This window comes from Micromys minutus (assembly GCF_963924665.1).
Source record: "Micromys minutus genome assembly, chromosome: 17".
Classification (NCBI taxonomy): domain Eukaryota; kingdom Metazoa; phylum Chordata; class Mammalia; order Rodentia; family Muridae; genus Micromys; species Micromys minutus.
The window spans coordinates 50,983,294-50,998,194 of record NC_137952.1 but is presented as its reverse complement, the minus strand read 5'-3'; the positions used below and the strand labels follow the sequence as shown (position 1 = coordinate 50,998,194).

The following is a 14,901-nucleotide window of genomic DNA, read 5'->3' as shown; positions in this document are numbered from 1 at the left end:
GAACTGAACCTCTGAATCTGTAAGCCACCCCAATTAAATGTCCTTTATAAGAGTTGCCTTGGTCATGGTATCTGTTCACAGCAGTAAACCCTAACTAAGACAATGACATTATCCATGCAGTATACTATTTAGCAATAAAGAAGAATCAAGTACAGACACACACTACTACATGGGTGCGCTCTGAGAGTGAAGGAAGCTGGTCACAAAGTAGCACACGTTGTATGAAGTATCCCAAACAGGTATGTTCAAGGTACAGAAAGTAGCTCTGTGGTTGACAGAGACCCCAAGTAGGAAGCAAGGGTAAGAGAGAAAATGCTAAAAAATTAGGCAGTAGTGATGGTTTTGTAACTCCATGAATGTACTAAGGCACTAAACTGTGGCTCGTAAGATATTGCAGTAATTGATTTTAGTTATCAACTTGGTGAGATCTAGAGTCACCTGGGAGATGAGTCTCTGAACATGCCTGAGGGGACTTTCTGGATTAGGTTAAGTGAGGTGGGAAGACCTCCCCACTCTGGGTGGTACCATTCCCTTGGCTGGGATTCCAGACTGAATAAAAAAGAAAAAGTGAGATGAACACAGGCATTCATTACTCTTGCCTCTTGGTCAAAAATATAATGTAGCCAGCTGCCTGCAGCTCCTCTGACTATGACTTCTTCACCATAACAGAACTGTGACCAGACACAAACACCTTCCTAAGTTGCTGTGGTCGCAGGATTTCATCACAGCAATTGGAAAAGTAATCATGATTGTGTGTGTGTGTGTGTGTGTGTGTGTGTGTACAGATCTACTTTCTATTTCTTTAACTTACCTGTTATTTATATCACAATAAAGTTTTGTTGAAGGGTAACTGTCCTGAACCATTTATTCTGCAGAAATGATAGAATCTGGCATTGGCTGGTACTGAGATACTGGAAGCTGATTTCATAATCTATTCTCACCATTTGTTGGCTGTGCCGCTGCCTCCTCAGCTAGCCACCGGGCACTCCTCTAGGCTAAGGCCGCTGGGCACCACTCAGTACAGAGCTGAGTCTTGAGACGTTTGTAATATAACCACCATATGGGATCATACTCGTCTTCTTTCTATAGCAGCTGCACCACGATTCTGAACGGCTGTAACAGCAATGCTGATACAACACCGGGAGACTCACAGACAACTACTGATGTCTCAAAGCAGGCCTAGCACACCAGCCTGGGCCCAGATGTCTGCCACCCCATAGCCTCACTCAGCCAGAGTCAGGCTGGGACAGGATTGGCACTAAGAGCAGAAACCAACTAGAGTTGGGGGATGGGGAGTCCTAGCAAGTCTGTGGATTGTGTTTTGATTAAGTGACTGGTGTCAAAGATGCGAGGGATTAAAGAAGTTCAGTGTCAAGCTGTCTACTTTCTCTGTTTGCTAGTTCCCTAGAATGGCCATGGCGCCGGATTTACACATTAGTTAATAAACTCTGCAAATCATGGCTAAGAGTGAGTTTGGGCAAGTGGCTGCCCAGTGGGAAGGACCGTCAGTGGGGCCTTTAAACAAGTCGCCCCGACCCTGACACACATATCCCTAAGTGCTGATGTGACAGTTATGAAAGATGAGTTCACAGGAAACCGGCAGCCAGATCTCAGCAAACAGTGACCACAGGAGGGAATCCCAGCATCACTGTCCGGGCGGAAAGACTTGTGAGGGTCAAGAAGACAAACCACCAGTTGACAGGCCATTCTGATATCTGCACACACCAGTTTGAGCAAAGAATGGGGCCCATGAAGGAATTTATACAAATTTCTCTACAAGTCACAGAGGAAAGAGTTTCCCACCATTCTGAGGAAGCTTGTTTCCCAGGATTGGCACAAGAAGTGGCTGAGAACAGGGTTAAAAAGCCAACCAGACCCTGGTAGTGACGGAAAGTAGGTTCGTTTCGTGTCCAGGAGACTTCACTGTAGTGATATTAATAAATCCATGTATAAAACCAATGTATAGATGATGCTGGAAAAAACCACAGGTTTACAACTTTAGAATCATCTCCCAAGGAGAGACTAAAAGACTGTGGGTTTTGGTTAGTTAGTTAGTTTGTTTTTTAAAAACCATGATATATATATATATATACTTCAACCATAGCTATGACCAAGGGAAGTCTGACTGCTGTCAGTGAAAGTTCCCAAGTTTAAGGAAGAGACTGGGAAACAATTACTCTGGGGAAAACCTAGCAGGTGCTGGGAGAATAATGCAATTTCCCAAGGCAGCAGATGCCCAAGTGCAACAGGATCCAGTAACCGTCCATCAGATGGTAATTATAGCTGGACCGGGGAGAGCAGCCCAGATAAAAAGGGGCAATTCAAAGGGTAACTGAATGCCAGCTAGTGACATCTTCCTGAGATCACGTACCAGGAAAGGGTGGGCCAACACTTAGCTCTGGGGGTGGGGGGCTGGGGGTGAGATACACTGACATTTTCCCTTGAAGAACAAAAGGAGATGTGGAGAATCCAAATGGAGGCATCTAAAGAAGTTGGTTCAGATTTCAGCTGGCTGCCATTACAACCAGAAGTGGGGGAGGAGGAAGGAGGAGGAGGAGGAGAAGAGAAGGAGAATAAGAAGAGAGAAAAAAGAAAGAAGGAAAGAAAGAATGAACATCGGAGCTGAACGCTCTGAAAGCAGGATTTCTCCAGATGCGAATCTGCGACCAATATAAACCAAGACAAAGACTGCAATTAGAATAGAACATAAGAGCTCTTGTGAATAATAAACAGTTGATTCCAAGGCACATTTCTGGAGTTTAGCTTTATGAATAATTGTTAACCACCACAAGAGGAAACACAGGGCATGAAGCAGATACTCCAGGAATTGTACAGACACAGGTCCAGCCCTGGTGTGAGTCCCAGCTCTTACTGTCCTCACCCCATCTACCTCCATCGATACTGTAAGGGGCAGATGGCGTTTACAGAGGACCTGGACTCAGTTCCCCAGCACACACATGTAGTAACTCCTGCACCAGGGGATGCAGCGCTCTCTTCTGGCCTCTGAAGGTACTGCACACATATGACACAGACATATAAGCAGGTAAAACACCCCAAAACATGAAAAAAATAAAAGTTAAAAAACTGATATACTTTCAGCTTTCCCAAAAGTAATAACAGCAACAAAGTCAACTTAAAAATCCCCCTAGCGTTCAGCAAGAGAGGAATAAAAACGCCTTCTCCACAGACCTCCACAGTCAGAGAAAGGCAACTTCTCCAATCTTTAGTTACTTTGTCTGCACTAAGAACCCAGGCAGATTTGGAGTATTTCTCAGGGCTATAGGGCTCACAATGGTAAGCTATGGTGACCCACCTAAATAAAAGTTTCTGTGACAACAGCTCAAAACATCAATGCACAGCCCAGGATGGCTCATTCAAACTGGATGAGAATCTTCCAAGCCTATTGTGTGGATTATGGCCTTGACCGGGAAAAGCCTTCTCTCTCATCCACGAATTTCTATTGGTCAACTGTAGAGATATTATTGTGACTCCTGGGGGCCAACTTCTAGGTGTGATGAAGATGAAGGCATTTAGATGCTCCCCTATGACTTGCTCTGGAGTGAGCTGTCTATTAATAGAAGCCACTGGGAAGGTGGATACCCAAACAAGGCAGAAGCTCTTCGGCCTCAGGGTAGGGAAGGGTGGACCAGGAGGAGAGAGAGAGAGCACACATTGCCTTCCCATTGCAGAGATGAGTCCGAATCGCTGCTGCCTTGTGCCAGGTTCAAATTGGCAACCCACGGAGATGAAAGGCGTTCTATCCCATTACTCATGCCTGGGGTGATCTGTCTCCTTGAAGATTGGCTTCCTAGGTGAAAGCGAGGGACCGACAGCTACTCAGAGATGCTCTAAGCAGGATAAAAGGCATGAAAAGCCAGTGACTGGAGAGAAAGAAAAGGCATGGAAGCTGATGCATGTGGCCAAGGGATGTGAGGCTTACAGGGAACTGGGAACTGTGTGAGAAACGGTGCTTATTCCGCCCTGCATGGTTCAACCACAGGAGTTCTATTGCTCTTCTCTGATTCAGGGGTGCTAGGATCATACTGAAATTCTTCCCCAAACAATCCTATTAGGCCCAGCTTAATCTCAGGCAATTTTTTCAAGTGTGAAACACATCCAAAATTTTTTAATAGAAAAAGAAAACACCTTCTATATAAATCATCGCCTTTTTTTGAATACCTAGGTCCATTATGTGAGGGGTTACAATGTTGAAGATCTTTTTCTTTACGTTTTCAAGATTGTTACTCAAGTGCAGCGAGTCTGCAGTGTGGTTTGTTTGTGGCAGTGTTGGGGATCAAACAGAAAGCCTTTCACACAAGTGCTCTTCCGCTGGCAGTGTCCCCCACCCAGACACTATACCCCCACAAAGCTGACAATGTAACTGCAGGCACTGTGCAGGCTAAAAGCCACCGACCTACTTTCCCAATCCCTTACTAAATCTTAATCTTACTAAGGCCACATGTCAAGATTGGATGTGGTGAGTAATGGGAGAAGCATTTCTCAACCAGTCGGAATTCACCAGCACCATGAACACCCCAGCCGTAGGTAGCAAGCAAACACCCATGCCGTTGCTTTTCTCAACCACCCGCTGAGGGCTTTTCTTCCTAGACTCCAGGTTTAAACTCTGTCTCCATTGTGCCTGTACGTGGGCCAGGACTCCCAGAGAAGGAGTCACACATTCTGACATGGGCAAGAAAACGGTTATTAAATGTAAGCAATGGTCTCAAGTCATGCTAGCCTAGGAAGTAATGCAAGGATCATTTTTTAATGAAACGAAATGTTTTCTCTGGCTTTCTCTCCACCTGGAGCTCCTGCTCCTCTCAGGGTGGACCAATTCCAGAGGTTCCCGCGACAGGCAGAGGACGGGCAGGGGTGTCTTGCATGCTTGCAACAACAGCTCTGCATGCCTCTCCTGTAGCTCCAACCCTTCCACTTACTCCATGAGAGTGCTGAGTGAAGTCTCGGGAGCCCCGCCACGCAAAGGGCCTTCCCTTGGCCCAGCCCTGTCTATGTCTTTGCATTTCAGCAAAGGGGCCAGCATCGCTCACCTTCACTGGATCAGACACACAAGCTGCAAAGCATCATGTGGTGACATCACATCCTTTGCCTCTGAGGCTCCTCCCCTCTGCTGAGTAAGACCCAAATTGCCCAAGAATATAACATCATTGCTTCCTGGCTCTGAGTACATGAGGATTCTGTTGCTCTTTGAGGCATGGTTTGGAATAACTAGACTGCTCTGTGAAGACCTAAGCACAGGAAGCTTCTGCAGAAATTCCATAGATGGATTCTTTGTCTGTGAAATCTAACCGTAGCATAACTGAACTTGGGTTTTGTCTGTCTATGCTTTTTAAATCTCATTCCTCCCCCCCCCCCAGGAGTTAATGTTGTTAAAACCAGGACAGATTGAACATTTAAAAAACCTCTTGAGGGCTGGGGAGTGTGTGGGTAGGACACTATCTTGACTCCACTTGTCACCTTCCATAGTAAAAAATAAAAATAAAAACAAAATGCTATTTATTTCCAGTCTCTCCTCAAAGGCAAATTTGTAATTGTTAGAAAGTAAATAGAAATTCTCTTATTTTACCAATGTAAGGATCGGGTCAGAGTTGCCGAGGCCTCTGGGTCTGCTCAGCCCCTGTGAGGTTGAGTTGGGAACATGAAGTCTATCCCTTCCCTCCGTGCCACGGCTGAGCAGCTCTCTCACCTCTGAGGAGCAACTCCTGGACTCAATGTTTTAAGTGTTTAAACTTCCACTTTCTCCTTTTAGCTTTCAGGAAGGGCAAATCTTAGCCAGTAAGATATTTTGTTTTTAAACTCACTTAAACTCAAAAGAACCCAGAACCCTGGAAGCCTACATGTTGGTCAAGTTCACATGGTTAAGTTTTCCATTTCAATTACAACCACCAAAGCATGGCTGTGCGTCTCAAATTCACAAACATTTACACACATGTTCCAGCCCCTTTTCTTGTCTGGTCTTAAAGACATTCCAGGGTGACTTTTTTACCTTGAGGCAGGTAAAATGAACAAGGCTCATTTTGACTTCCCACTGGCGTTTTGATGTACATGTTTAAAACAAACAAACAATTAAAAAAAAAAAACAGCTTAAGACATGACACATCTCAAACATGACATTTCTCTGTCAACTTTGTCCCAACAGCAAAAAGGCCACTGGCTGACTTAAAAGCCGGACCAGGGACCAACAACGTCTGAAGGAGGATGTGGCTACTGTTTTAAGCTTCCTATGAATAAGCACTCGAGGGCATGGCTGCAGGGAAGCCTTGCAGGACGCCGCCTGTAAGGGTATGAACACCAGGTTCCCTGTAATTAAGAAGCAGCCTGCTCGGTGAAGACAGGGCTGCCACCCCATCTGCCAAGCCCGCGGGAGCTGGCACCGTGCCTCCCTGCCTGCCGCCCCTGCTACCCACCTGATCCTTGGAGACCTCCTTTGATGGAGCGTTTATGCCAAGCTTTTCCAGAGGATAGACAATCTGTCGCCGTGGTCGCACGGGAACCAAGTAATGAAGGGCAGATGTCAGGGAGTGGGCGTAAGAGCTCTGGATCTGAAAGACAACCATCTCTGTTTTAGGGGAGAGAATGTCAGAGGCACAGCGCAGATGTCTGCGTGCTGCGTGACAAATACAGAACCCTTAACTCGGCCAAGTCAGAGAGGGGAGGGGAAAAAATCAGCAAATAAACAAACATACTCTTCGAGCAGAGGAATGAATTGCAGATAATGCCTCCCACTAATGAAGATAATTATGAGGGTAATTACATTACTATCTCTGTGGGAATGACAGATAAACAAGTGGTTTGGTTTATGGGATTTTTCAGTACAAGTATTTCCCCCAGGAGAATATTCCTCTCCATAGTGACCATGAATCAGCTTGATCTGACCCCATCAAGCTATGTTATCTGAGTCCTGTTAACCTGTGTGTTTGGCACAAGATGCTTTTAACTACACACAGACGAAAATGCCATCCAGGGGGCAAGTTAGCCCATATGTGAACCTGCGCCGGCAGCTCTACTTGGGCTTTTTTAAAAAATGAAGTGAGGGCCTTGTGAAAAAACTGGAGTGCAGAGAACAGGAGAGAGGAGCAGACGGGATTGACTTGCAGTGTGACCGGACCGGGAACTGGATTCACTCCTTTTGAAAAAGATAATAATTTGTATAGTAATGTTTTAAGTATTAGGTTAATCTAGCTTTTAAGACAACAGAGAATGGTGACTGACATTTATGAAATCTTGGAAATAATTAAAAAAAGAAGAAAAAAAAAAACCTCAAGGCCAAGAAATCATCATTTCAACGTCAAGTGTAAAACTGAAAAGCCAAACTGGCAGTGACGCGCCGTTTATCGAATTAGGGCAGAGCAAAGAAGAACAGCGGAACATTAGCTGTGCTTTAGTAAACGTTTTCAGAATGGTTTGCTTGCGACTCCTGTGCTGTTTTAAAAGTAGCCATGGACAGTTTTTTACACGCTTCCAGAGATGCTTTCTAGAATCTTAACCCACTGCACCTCACACCCAGGCCTCACGTCACTGAGAAGCAGGACCCAGGAAACCCTGCCGAGTGCGCCACGTTCATATCTGTGAATATCTGCTGGTGCTTCTCAGCCTTCCTCACGCTGGGACCCTTTAAAACGTTGTGGGGACCCCCAGCCGTAAAATTATTTCATTGCTACTTCATAACTAATTTTGCCATTGTTGAGTCATCATGCAAACATGTGATATGCAGGATATTTGATACTGGAGCCCCAGGAGGGGACGAGCCACAGGTGGAGAACCTCTGGTTTATGTCCTGAGACGGGTTCTCTCCCCTTAAGGGAGGCTCTCCACTACAGTGAGATACAGGCGCTTCAATTTCTCTGCTTTAGGACTTGAAGCAGAATTTGGGGATTCTGACTCAAATGACATGGGACAGCTTCTTACTCTTGTTTTATATGAACACAGGTAAATCAACAAGTGCGACTAAGGAAACCTGTTTCCAAAGATGCCTTACAAACAAGCAGCATGCCCCTAGCTCCGCTCTGCTTGGTAGGGAGACACAGGTGCAGTGTCCAAAATGTCTTCACGATAGATGCAAATGGAGTTTGCTCCAACCCAGCGTATACAGGCATCATGGTAAATAGAAACTAAGAATTTAATATCACACTTGGAAGGTCACACAGTTGCCACGCAGCCAAGAGTAAAGTGAAGGAAATTGTTTGGGTCCATGGTTTTCCCGTACAATTTCCACATCACTCTTCCTTCTTTCCCATAGGCACCTCTCCAGCCGATATCCCGGAACACCCATTACAGGTGTGTGCGCCACTGCATTTACACGCTTGTTTAGGAAATACTTTGCTACACAAGAGCACCTGAAAAATTCCATAGTCCCTCATAGACACCAAGAAAAAACTGTGATGGTGTCAAGAACCCTTGGCGGGTTGTAGAAAGGCTTGAGGTTATGACGAGAAACTGAAGGACAACTGCCTGGCAGTTGAAAGCCATCACCTTGAGAGGGCACACCAAGAGTTCCAATGCCACTGAGCATAGGACCGGTTTTCAGAAAACAGCTGCTGGGGATCGGGCTTGAACAGACTTGTGGAGCAACCAGAGGACAGCACATGAGTAGGTGAAGGTGTCTTCCTATGTGAGTCAGGAGCTCCTGAGGAAACAGCTTGTGAAAGGAAAGGCAGCCCACAGCCTGCATGGCAAACTGCACTCAAAAGCAATAAAGCCGGCAGAGGAGGATGTGGAACTGAGATGAGCTGGTGTTTGGGGCACATGGGTCTCTATGGCTGTGTCACTCTACGGAAGTACACCACGTATTAGGCAGAATTATGTGGATGTTCCCTATGGCAGAGTTCCATCAGAACTGTACGTCTCTGCCTTTCAGCCATTCCTTTTATGGAACTGGTCATAAATTGTATCTGGGATGCAGTGGATAGCACACTAATTTTATAGGACGGAACTAATTTACTCTACTCATTTCTGAGGGGCTCCTTGTTTTAAAGAACACGATAGAATCACTTGGGCTCCACACCATCAGAAACGATGTGCTGTTCATGTCTCTTACAATAATTTTTTTTCTACAATTTTCTGTTGCCATTTTGTTAATATGTGTGTGTGGGGGGGGAAACCCAGCAAATTTGTTTAATTACATTGTTTCTTATTGTTTCAGAAACTGGAAGCCTCTTGGCTGTTCACCACAGTGAAGCAAATGGCATAATGGAATATGGCCATCGGAGATTCAGACGCACACTACAGTGAGTCATCAGAAGAAATAAGATGCCGTGCACAAAGGGTACCACCATGGACGCCCATGCGCCAGCCTCTTACCTTGCCTTCCCGGGTCTGTGAGTACACGGGATAATAGAGACATGACTTATAGCCTAGGCGAAGGATCTCCTTTAGGAAAAACTTGGTGTAGTGTCGGAAAATAGGGTTCAGAGCAAAATGGTTCAAGCGCCCATGTTCTTCCTGCTGGTGGTGGCTGAAGTAGATGAAGTCCTCAATGTTATAATGAGATCTTATGTATTCTATGTCCTAGAGAAGGGACAGAGAAAGAAAGTCTTAAGCAAATTATATGCGTGGGTGTTGAGATAAACAGATATTTGCAAGAATTTTATTGAGTATTTTTGCATCGAAAGTCATAAAAGAAATTAAAGTTTTCTTTCTTTGTAATTGTGGCTTCATAAAAGGAATGGGGTAATGTTCCTCTGTTTCTATTTTGTGAATAGTTTGAAGAGTATTGGTATTAGGTCTTCTAAGAAGGTCTGATAGAATTCTGCACTAAACCCATCTGGTCCTGGGCTTTTTTGGGGGAGACTTTTGATAACTGCTTCTATTTCTTTAGGGGTTAAGGGATTGTTTAGATGGTTTATCTGATCCTGATTTAACTTTGGTACCTGCTATCTGTCTAGAAAATTGTCCATTTCGTCCAGATTTTCCAGTTTTGTTCAGTATAGGCTTCTGTAGTAGGATCTGATGATGTTTTAATTTTCTCAGTTTCTGTTGTTATGTTCCCTTTCATTTCTGATTTTGTTAATTTGGATACTGTCTCTCTGCCCGCTGGTTGGTCTGACTAAGGGTTTATCTATCTTGTCGATTTTCTCAAAGAACCAGCTACTGGTTTTGTTGATTCTTTGTATAGTTTTTTTGTTTTTTGTTTTTTTGGTTTTTTTTTTTTTTTTTTTTTTTTTTTTTTTTGTTTCTACTTGGCTGATTTCAGCCCTGAGTTTGATTATTTCCTGCTGTCTACTCCTCTTGGGTGCATTTGCTTCTTTTTATTCTAGAGCTTTCAGGTGAGCTGTTAAGCTGCTAGTGTATGCTCTCTCCAGTTTCTTTTTGGAGGCACTCAGACCTATGAGTTTTCCTCTTAGCACTGCTTTCATTGCATCTCATAAGTTTGTGTATGCTGTGCCTTTATTTTTGTTAAATTCTAAAAAGCCTTTAATTTCTTTCTTTATCTGTTCCTTGACCATGTTATCACTGAGTAGAGATTGTTCAGCTTCCATGTGTGTGTGGGCTTCCTGTCGTCTTTGTTGTCATTGAAGACCAGTCTTACTCCATGGTGATCTGATGGAATACATGGGATTATTTCAATCTTCTTTTATCTGTTGAGGCCTGTTTTGTGACCAATTATATGTTCAGTTTTGGAGATGGTACCATGAAGTGTTCAGAAGAAGGTATATGCTTTTGTTTTAGGATGAAATATTCTATAGATGTCCGTTAAACCCATTTGGTTTATAACGTGTTAGTTTCACTGTGTCTCTGTTTAGTTTCTGTTTCCATGATGCATCCGTTGATGAGAGTAGGGTGTTGAAGTTTCCCACTGTTACTGTGTGAGGTGCAATGTGTGCTTTGAGCTTTAGTAAGGTTTCTCTTATGAATGTAGGTGCCCTTGCATTTGGAGCAGAGATAACAGAATAAGAACAACACTTTCTGAAGAACAGTGGGTGGAAAAGAGGTCAAATGTAACTCAGCGTTTCCTTGAAAGGAAACTGTATGACTTGGTTAAACCTTTACCATCTTGGTCCACACTCGGGTCCCTCCCTCCTGCTACTACTACATTCAAGTGTACAAGAGAAAGTCAAAGAATGACTGCTCACCTCCCAACAGGATAGGTGGGTAGTCATGCCAGCAGTGTCAGAGAGAAGTAGAGACCTACAGCCATGCTGGCCACCCACGGTGGCAATTTAATCCTTCATTCATGACACGGACAGCCTTGTGAGGACAGCAATGTGACAGCTAGGGCGAGGAACTCACAACTTGCTACAGTGGAGAAAGGGGTAATCAGAAGGACAGAGGAGAATTTTTTAAAGATCAATATAATTCCCTGCCAGGTTCCCAAGAGAAATCTTGCTGATAAGATAACTGGGCATCTAGAAGCAACTATAACTGAGCAAAGGAAAGGCGTGGGAGTTAAATCTAGAAGCTCTGAGACAAGAGGTTTCAATAGAGACCTGTGTACTGTTAAAATCCTGGTCAGAGACTAAGGTAGAGGTTCAGAAAACTAAGGTTAGTGAAAAAGCTACAAGTGATGAACAAGAAATACATTGATCAGTCTGACAACCCATTATTCCTACTAGCAAGAGATACCAAAAGATCAGTTTAAAAGATTTAGAACCCACCTAAGATAGGCTGAAGAAAATGGAGGGTGGAAATGACTGGAAGAAGAAAAAAGTAAGTATTCCTTGATAAAACCTCAGGACTTCTATATTGAGCAAGCCAAAAGCAACCCTTCAATACCAAGCCAAAAGCAACCCTCCAATACCAAGCCAAACACCTCTCCAAAAGCAAAACAAAAGGACAAAATCTCTGGAAAAGATTCAAGAAAGACCAAACCAATCCACTTTTGTACGGAGAGGATTAGGGAATGGGGTTGTCCTCTGTCAGATTAGATTGAATCAGAGGCACTGAATACTAGAGACAGTGACAGTTCACAGAAGCATTCTGAGGGAAAACACCTGGAGAATTTGATACACCATCAAATGGGTATGTAAAGTGAGGACAAGATGGGTAGGTTCAGAGATGCCATCATCCAAAACCAGTAACCACACATGCTGAATCAAACAGAGAAAGAAATGCAAAGAACCACGGATAATCCCTTACAAACATCCCAGTGAAGTCCAAAAACCCAGAAAGAAAAAATTTTAATACCTATCCATCACAGAAACAGTCAATAATCAAAAAGTAGAAAACTTCCTTAACTTGGTATCTCCTTGACACCTACAAATAACATGTTAAATGAAGAAAAATATTGAATTATACCATTACAATATAGGCAACCAAAAAAGTAGCCATTATCAGCACTACTGTTTAACATTGCTCTATTCATGCAATGAGAGAGAGAGAGAGAGAGAGAGAGAGAGAGAGAGAGAGAGAGAGAGAGAGAGAGAATCAGGCACAAAGCCAGGCATAGTGGTCACAGCTGTAATCTCAGCACTTAGGTGAGGAGTTCAAGGGCATGCTTGGCTACATAGCAAGTGTAAGGCTGGCGTTAGGCTTCAGGAGATGGGGAAAGTGATGGGAGCCAAACAGCTACCATGATGGTTTTCTACAAAGTCTCCCCAGCCCCCTCTCTGATAGGATCAGTACTCTGATAGGATCAGTACTCTGATCATGATGTCTAACTGCTCTCAGCATTAGAATAGCTTGAGGTTGATGCTGTGCCTAGGAGCTGGGGGCTGATCAATTTTTAAATTCTCAGAGTGAAAAGGAGACTTTAGAAGGGTAATTGGAACAAGATTAAAAAATAAACAAAAATACATGGTCTTCCTATATTCTTTAAAAAAATCTACAAGGTACAGCAAGAGGTACTATGTACTATCTATGTACATTATCAAGAAAAAAATTACAAGCTACATAGAAAAAAAAATCACTAATGTCCTAGAGCATATTGGGGAAGGGTCACAGCAGGAGACAGATGGCATGTCCAAATTAGGATAATTGGAGGTTGACTCGACAAAGTGAGTATTTACAGAGACGGGGAGGTGTGGGGAAATTAGCAGGGACGGTGAGAGAGCAACTGAAAGCTATTAGTAGCCTCAGTGGATGGAGTAGGTGGAAGACTGGTCACAGGAATCCACAAAGAGAGCATCCCAGAGACACGGCCTGTGGGCTTGGTGTGGTCTCAGCCTGATGTAGACACCTTGACCTCACTGCCCTCTCTCCTGTTGAGGCCTCTCTTTGGTCAAACCCAACAGAAAGCCAAAGGGCAAAGGCATGTTCAATTCAGTCAGGCTCACAGGAACCAATAGGAGGAAGGAAGGTAGCCAGTAGGTTGCAGCGCAGGTTTAGTGTCTGACTGTATTAGTTCCTTGTCTGACTGTATTAGTTCCTCTCCATTACTATTAAAGAAAAACTATCCAAGGTTCAGTACATTTCATGAGTGTGTGTGTGTGTGTGTGTGTGTGTGTGTGTATAAATATGTATACATACATGACTACATACATAAATACATAAAGAGGTTTATTTAGCCCAGTGTTTTGGAGACTGGATGTGCATCATGTTGGTCTGGGCTCTGGTAAAGACCTCTAGGCAGAGTGCATGATGGCATAAATGTGTGTGTGTGTGTGTGTGTGTGTGTGTGTGTGTGTGTGTGAGAGAGAGAGAGAGAGAGACAGAGAGAGAGAGAGAGAGAGACAGAGAGAGAGGGAGCGAGGGAGGGAGGGAGAGGGAGGGGAGAGGGAGAGGGAGGGGAGAGGGAGAGGGAGGGGAGAGGGAGAGGGAGGGGAGAGGGAGAGGGAGGGGAGAGGGAGAGGGAGAGGGAGAGGGAGGGGAGAGGGAGAGGGAGAGGGAGGGGAGAGGGAGAGGGAGGGAGAGGGAGAGGGAGGGGAGAGGGAGAGGGAGAGGGAGGGGAGAGGGAGAGGGAGGGAGAGGGAGGGAGGGAGAGGGAGAGGGAGGGGAGAGGGAGAGGGAGAGGGAGGGGAGAGGGAGAGGGAGGGAGAGGGAGAGGGAGAGACATGGTAAGATGAGAAAGAAGAGAAGGGGCAGTCTCACTCTTACCATGACAATTCACTGTTGTGTAACTCACTGGGGTCCCCAAGAACTACTCAGTCTCTTAATCTCATTGGCAGTACCCCGATGACCCATCAACTTCCCAACACTTAATGCAGTCATGCTGGGAAGAGCTTCCAAGAACGGATCTCCAGGAGATACACTTAAATTGTCTCCTAATGGCACCACTGAAGCAGGTATGAAAGAAGAATTGCCAAAGAACCTGGACTTAAACAACACAGGAATCTAGACTGCTGAGAGGAAAATACATTTTATAAAATCCACACAGCCATAGACAATTCATGGTATTCGAAAGTTTATCCAAAGGGAGGCATGTCCGAGAAAATTTGGGAAAATGAGGCAAGTGAATGCCGATCGTGGTGACAGACCTGTAATCCCAGCACGTGGGAGTTGGAGGCTGGAGGATCAAGAGTTCAAGATCACACTTGATTACATCACAAGATAGCAAGTACGAGGCTAGCCTGCTCTACATGAGCTAGACGAGACCCTATCTCAAGAAAATAAAGAAGAACAAAGAATATCAACGAAAGAAGCCTCTGTTGCTACATATCAGACATGTGGTGGGGGTGGTGGACAGATGGCTCAGTGGTTAAGAACACTAGATGCTCTTCCAGAAGACCTGGGCTCAACAGCCCACACCCACATAGTGGTTCACAACTGCTGTTAACTCCAGGCCCAGGGATTTGACACCCTCCACTGACCTCAGAGGGCACCAGTAATATACGTGGTACACAAATCGACACATGCAGGCAAAATGCCTATACACAGGAAATAAAGGACAGTAATTCTTTTTTAATTATTTTAAAAACATGGTAATATATTGGGTATCAGTAAATAAAACTGATAGCATGGAGTAGAACTTAAAGAGACAGAGGAAATACAAAACTAATAAAAGTATTT

At 44.4% G+C, this 14,901-nt stretch overlaps 1 protein-coding gene across 1 annotated transcript in view; it reads right to left on the bottom strand.

Annotated features, from left to right (window-relative positions):
• Positions 1 to 14,901, bottom strand: part of CFAP61 (cilia and flagella associated protein 61) — a gene marked incomplete at both ends in the record, with an annotated part of 250,940 nt that overhangs the window by 144,727 nt on the left and 91,312 nt on the right. The window contains 2 exons of the mRNA XM_080930962.1: positions 6,426 to 6,560; positions 9,319 to 9,525. Of these exons, the coding sequence (XP_080787088.1) occupies positions 6,426 to 6,560; positions 9,319 to 9,525 (342 nt within the window). The remainder of the gene's footprint in view (positions 1 to 6,425; positions 6,561 to 9,318; positions 9,526 to 14,901) is intronic.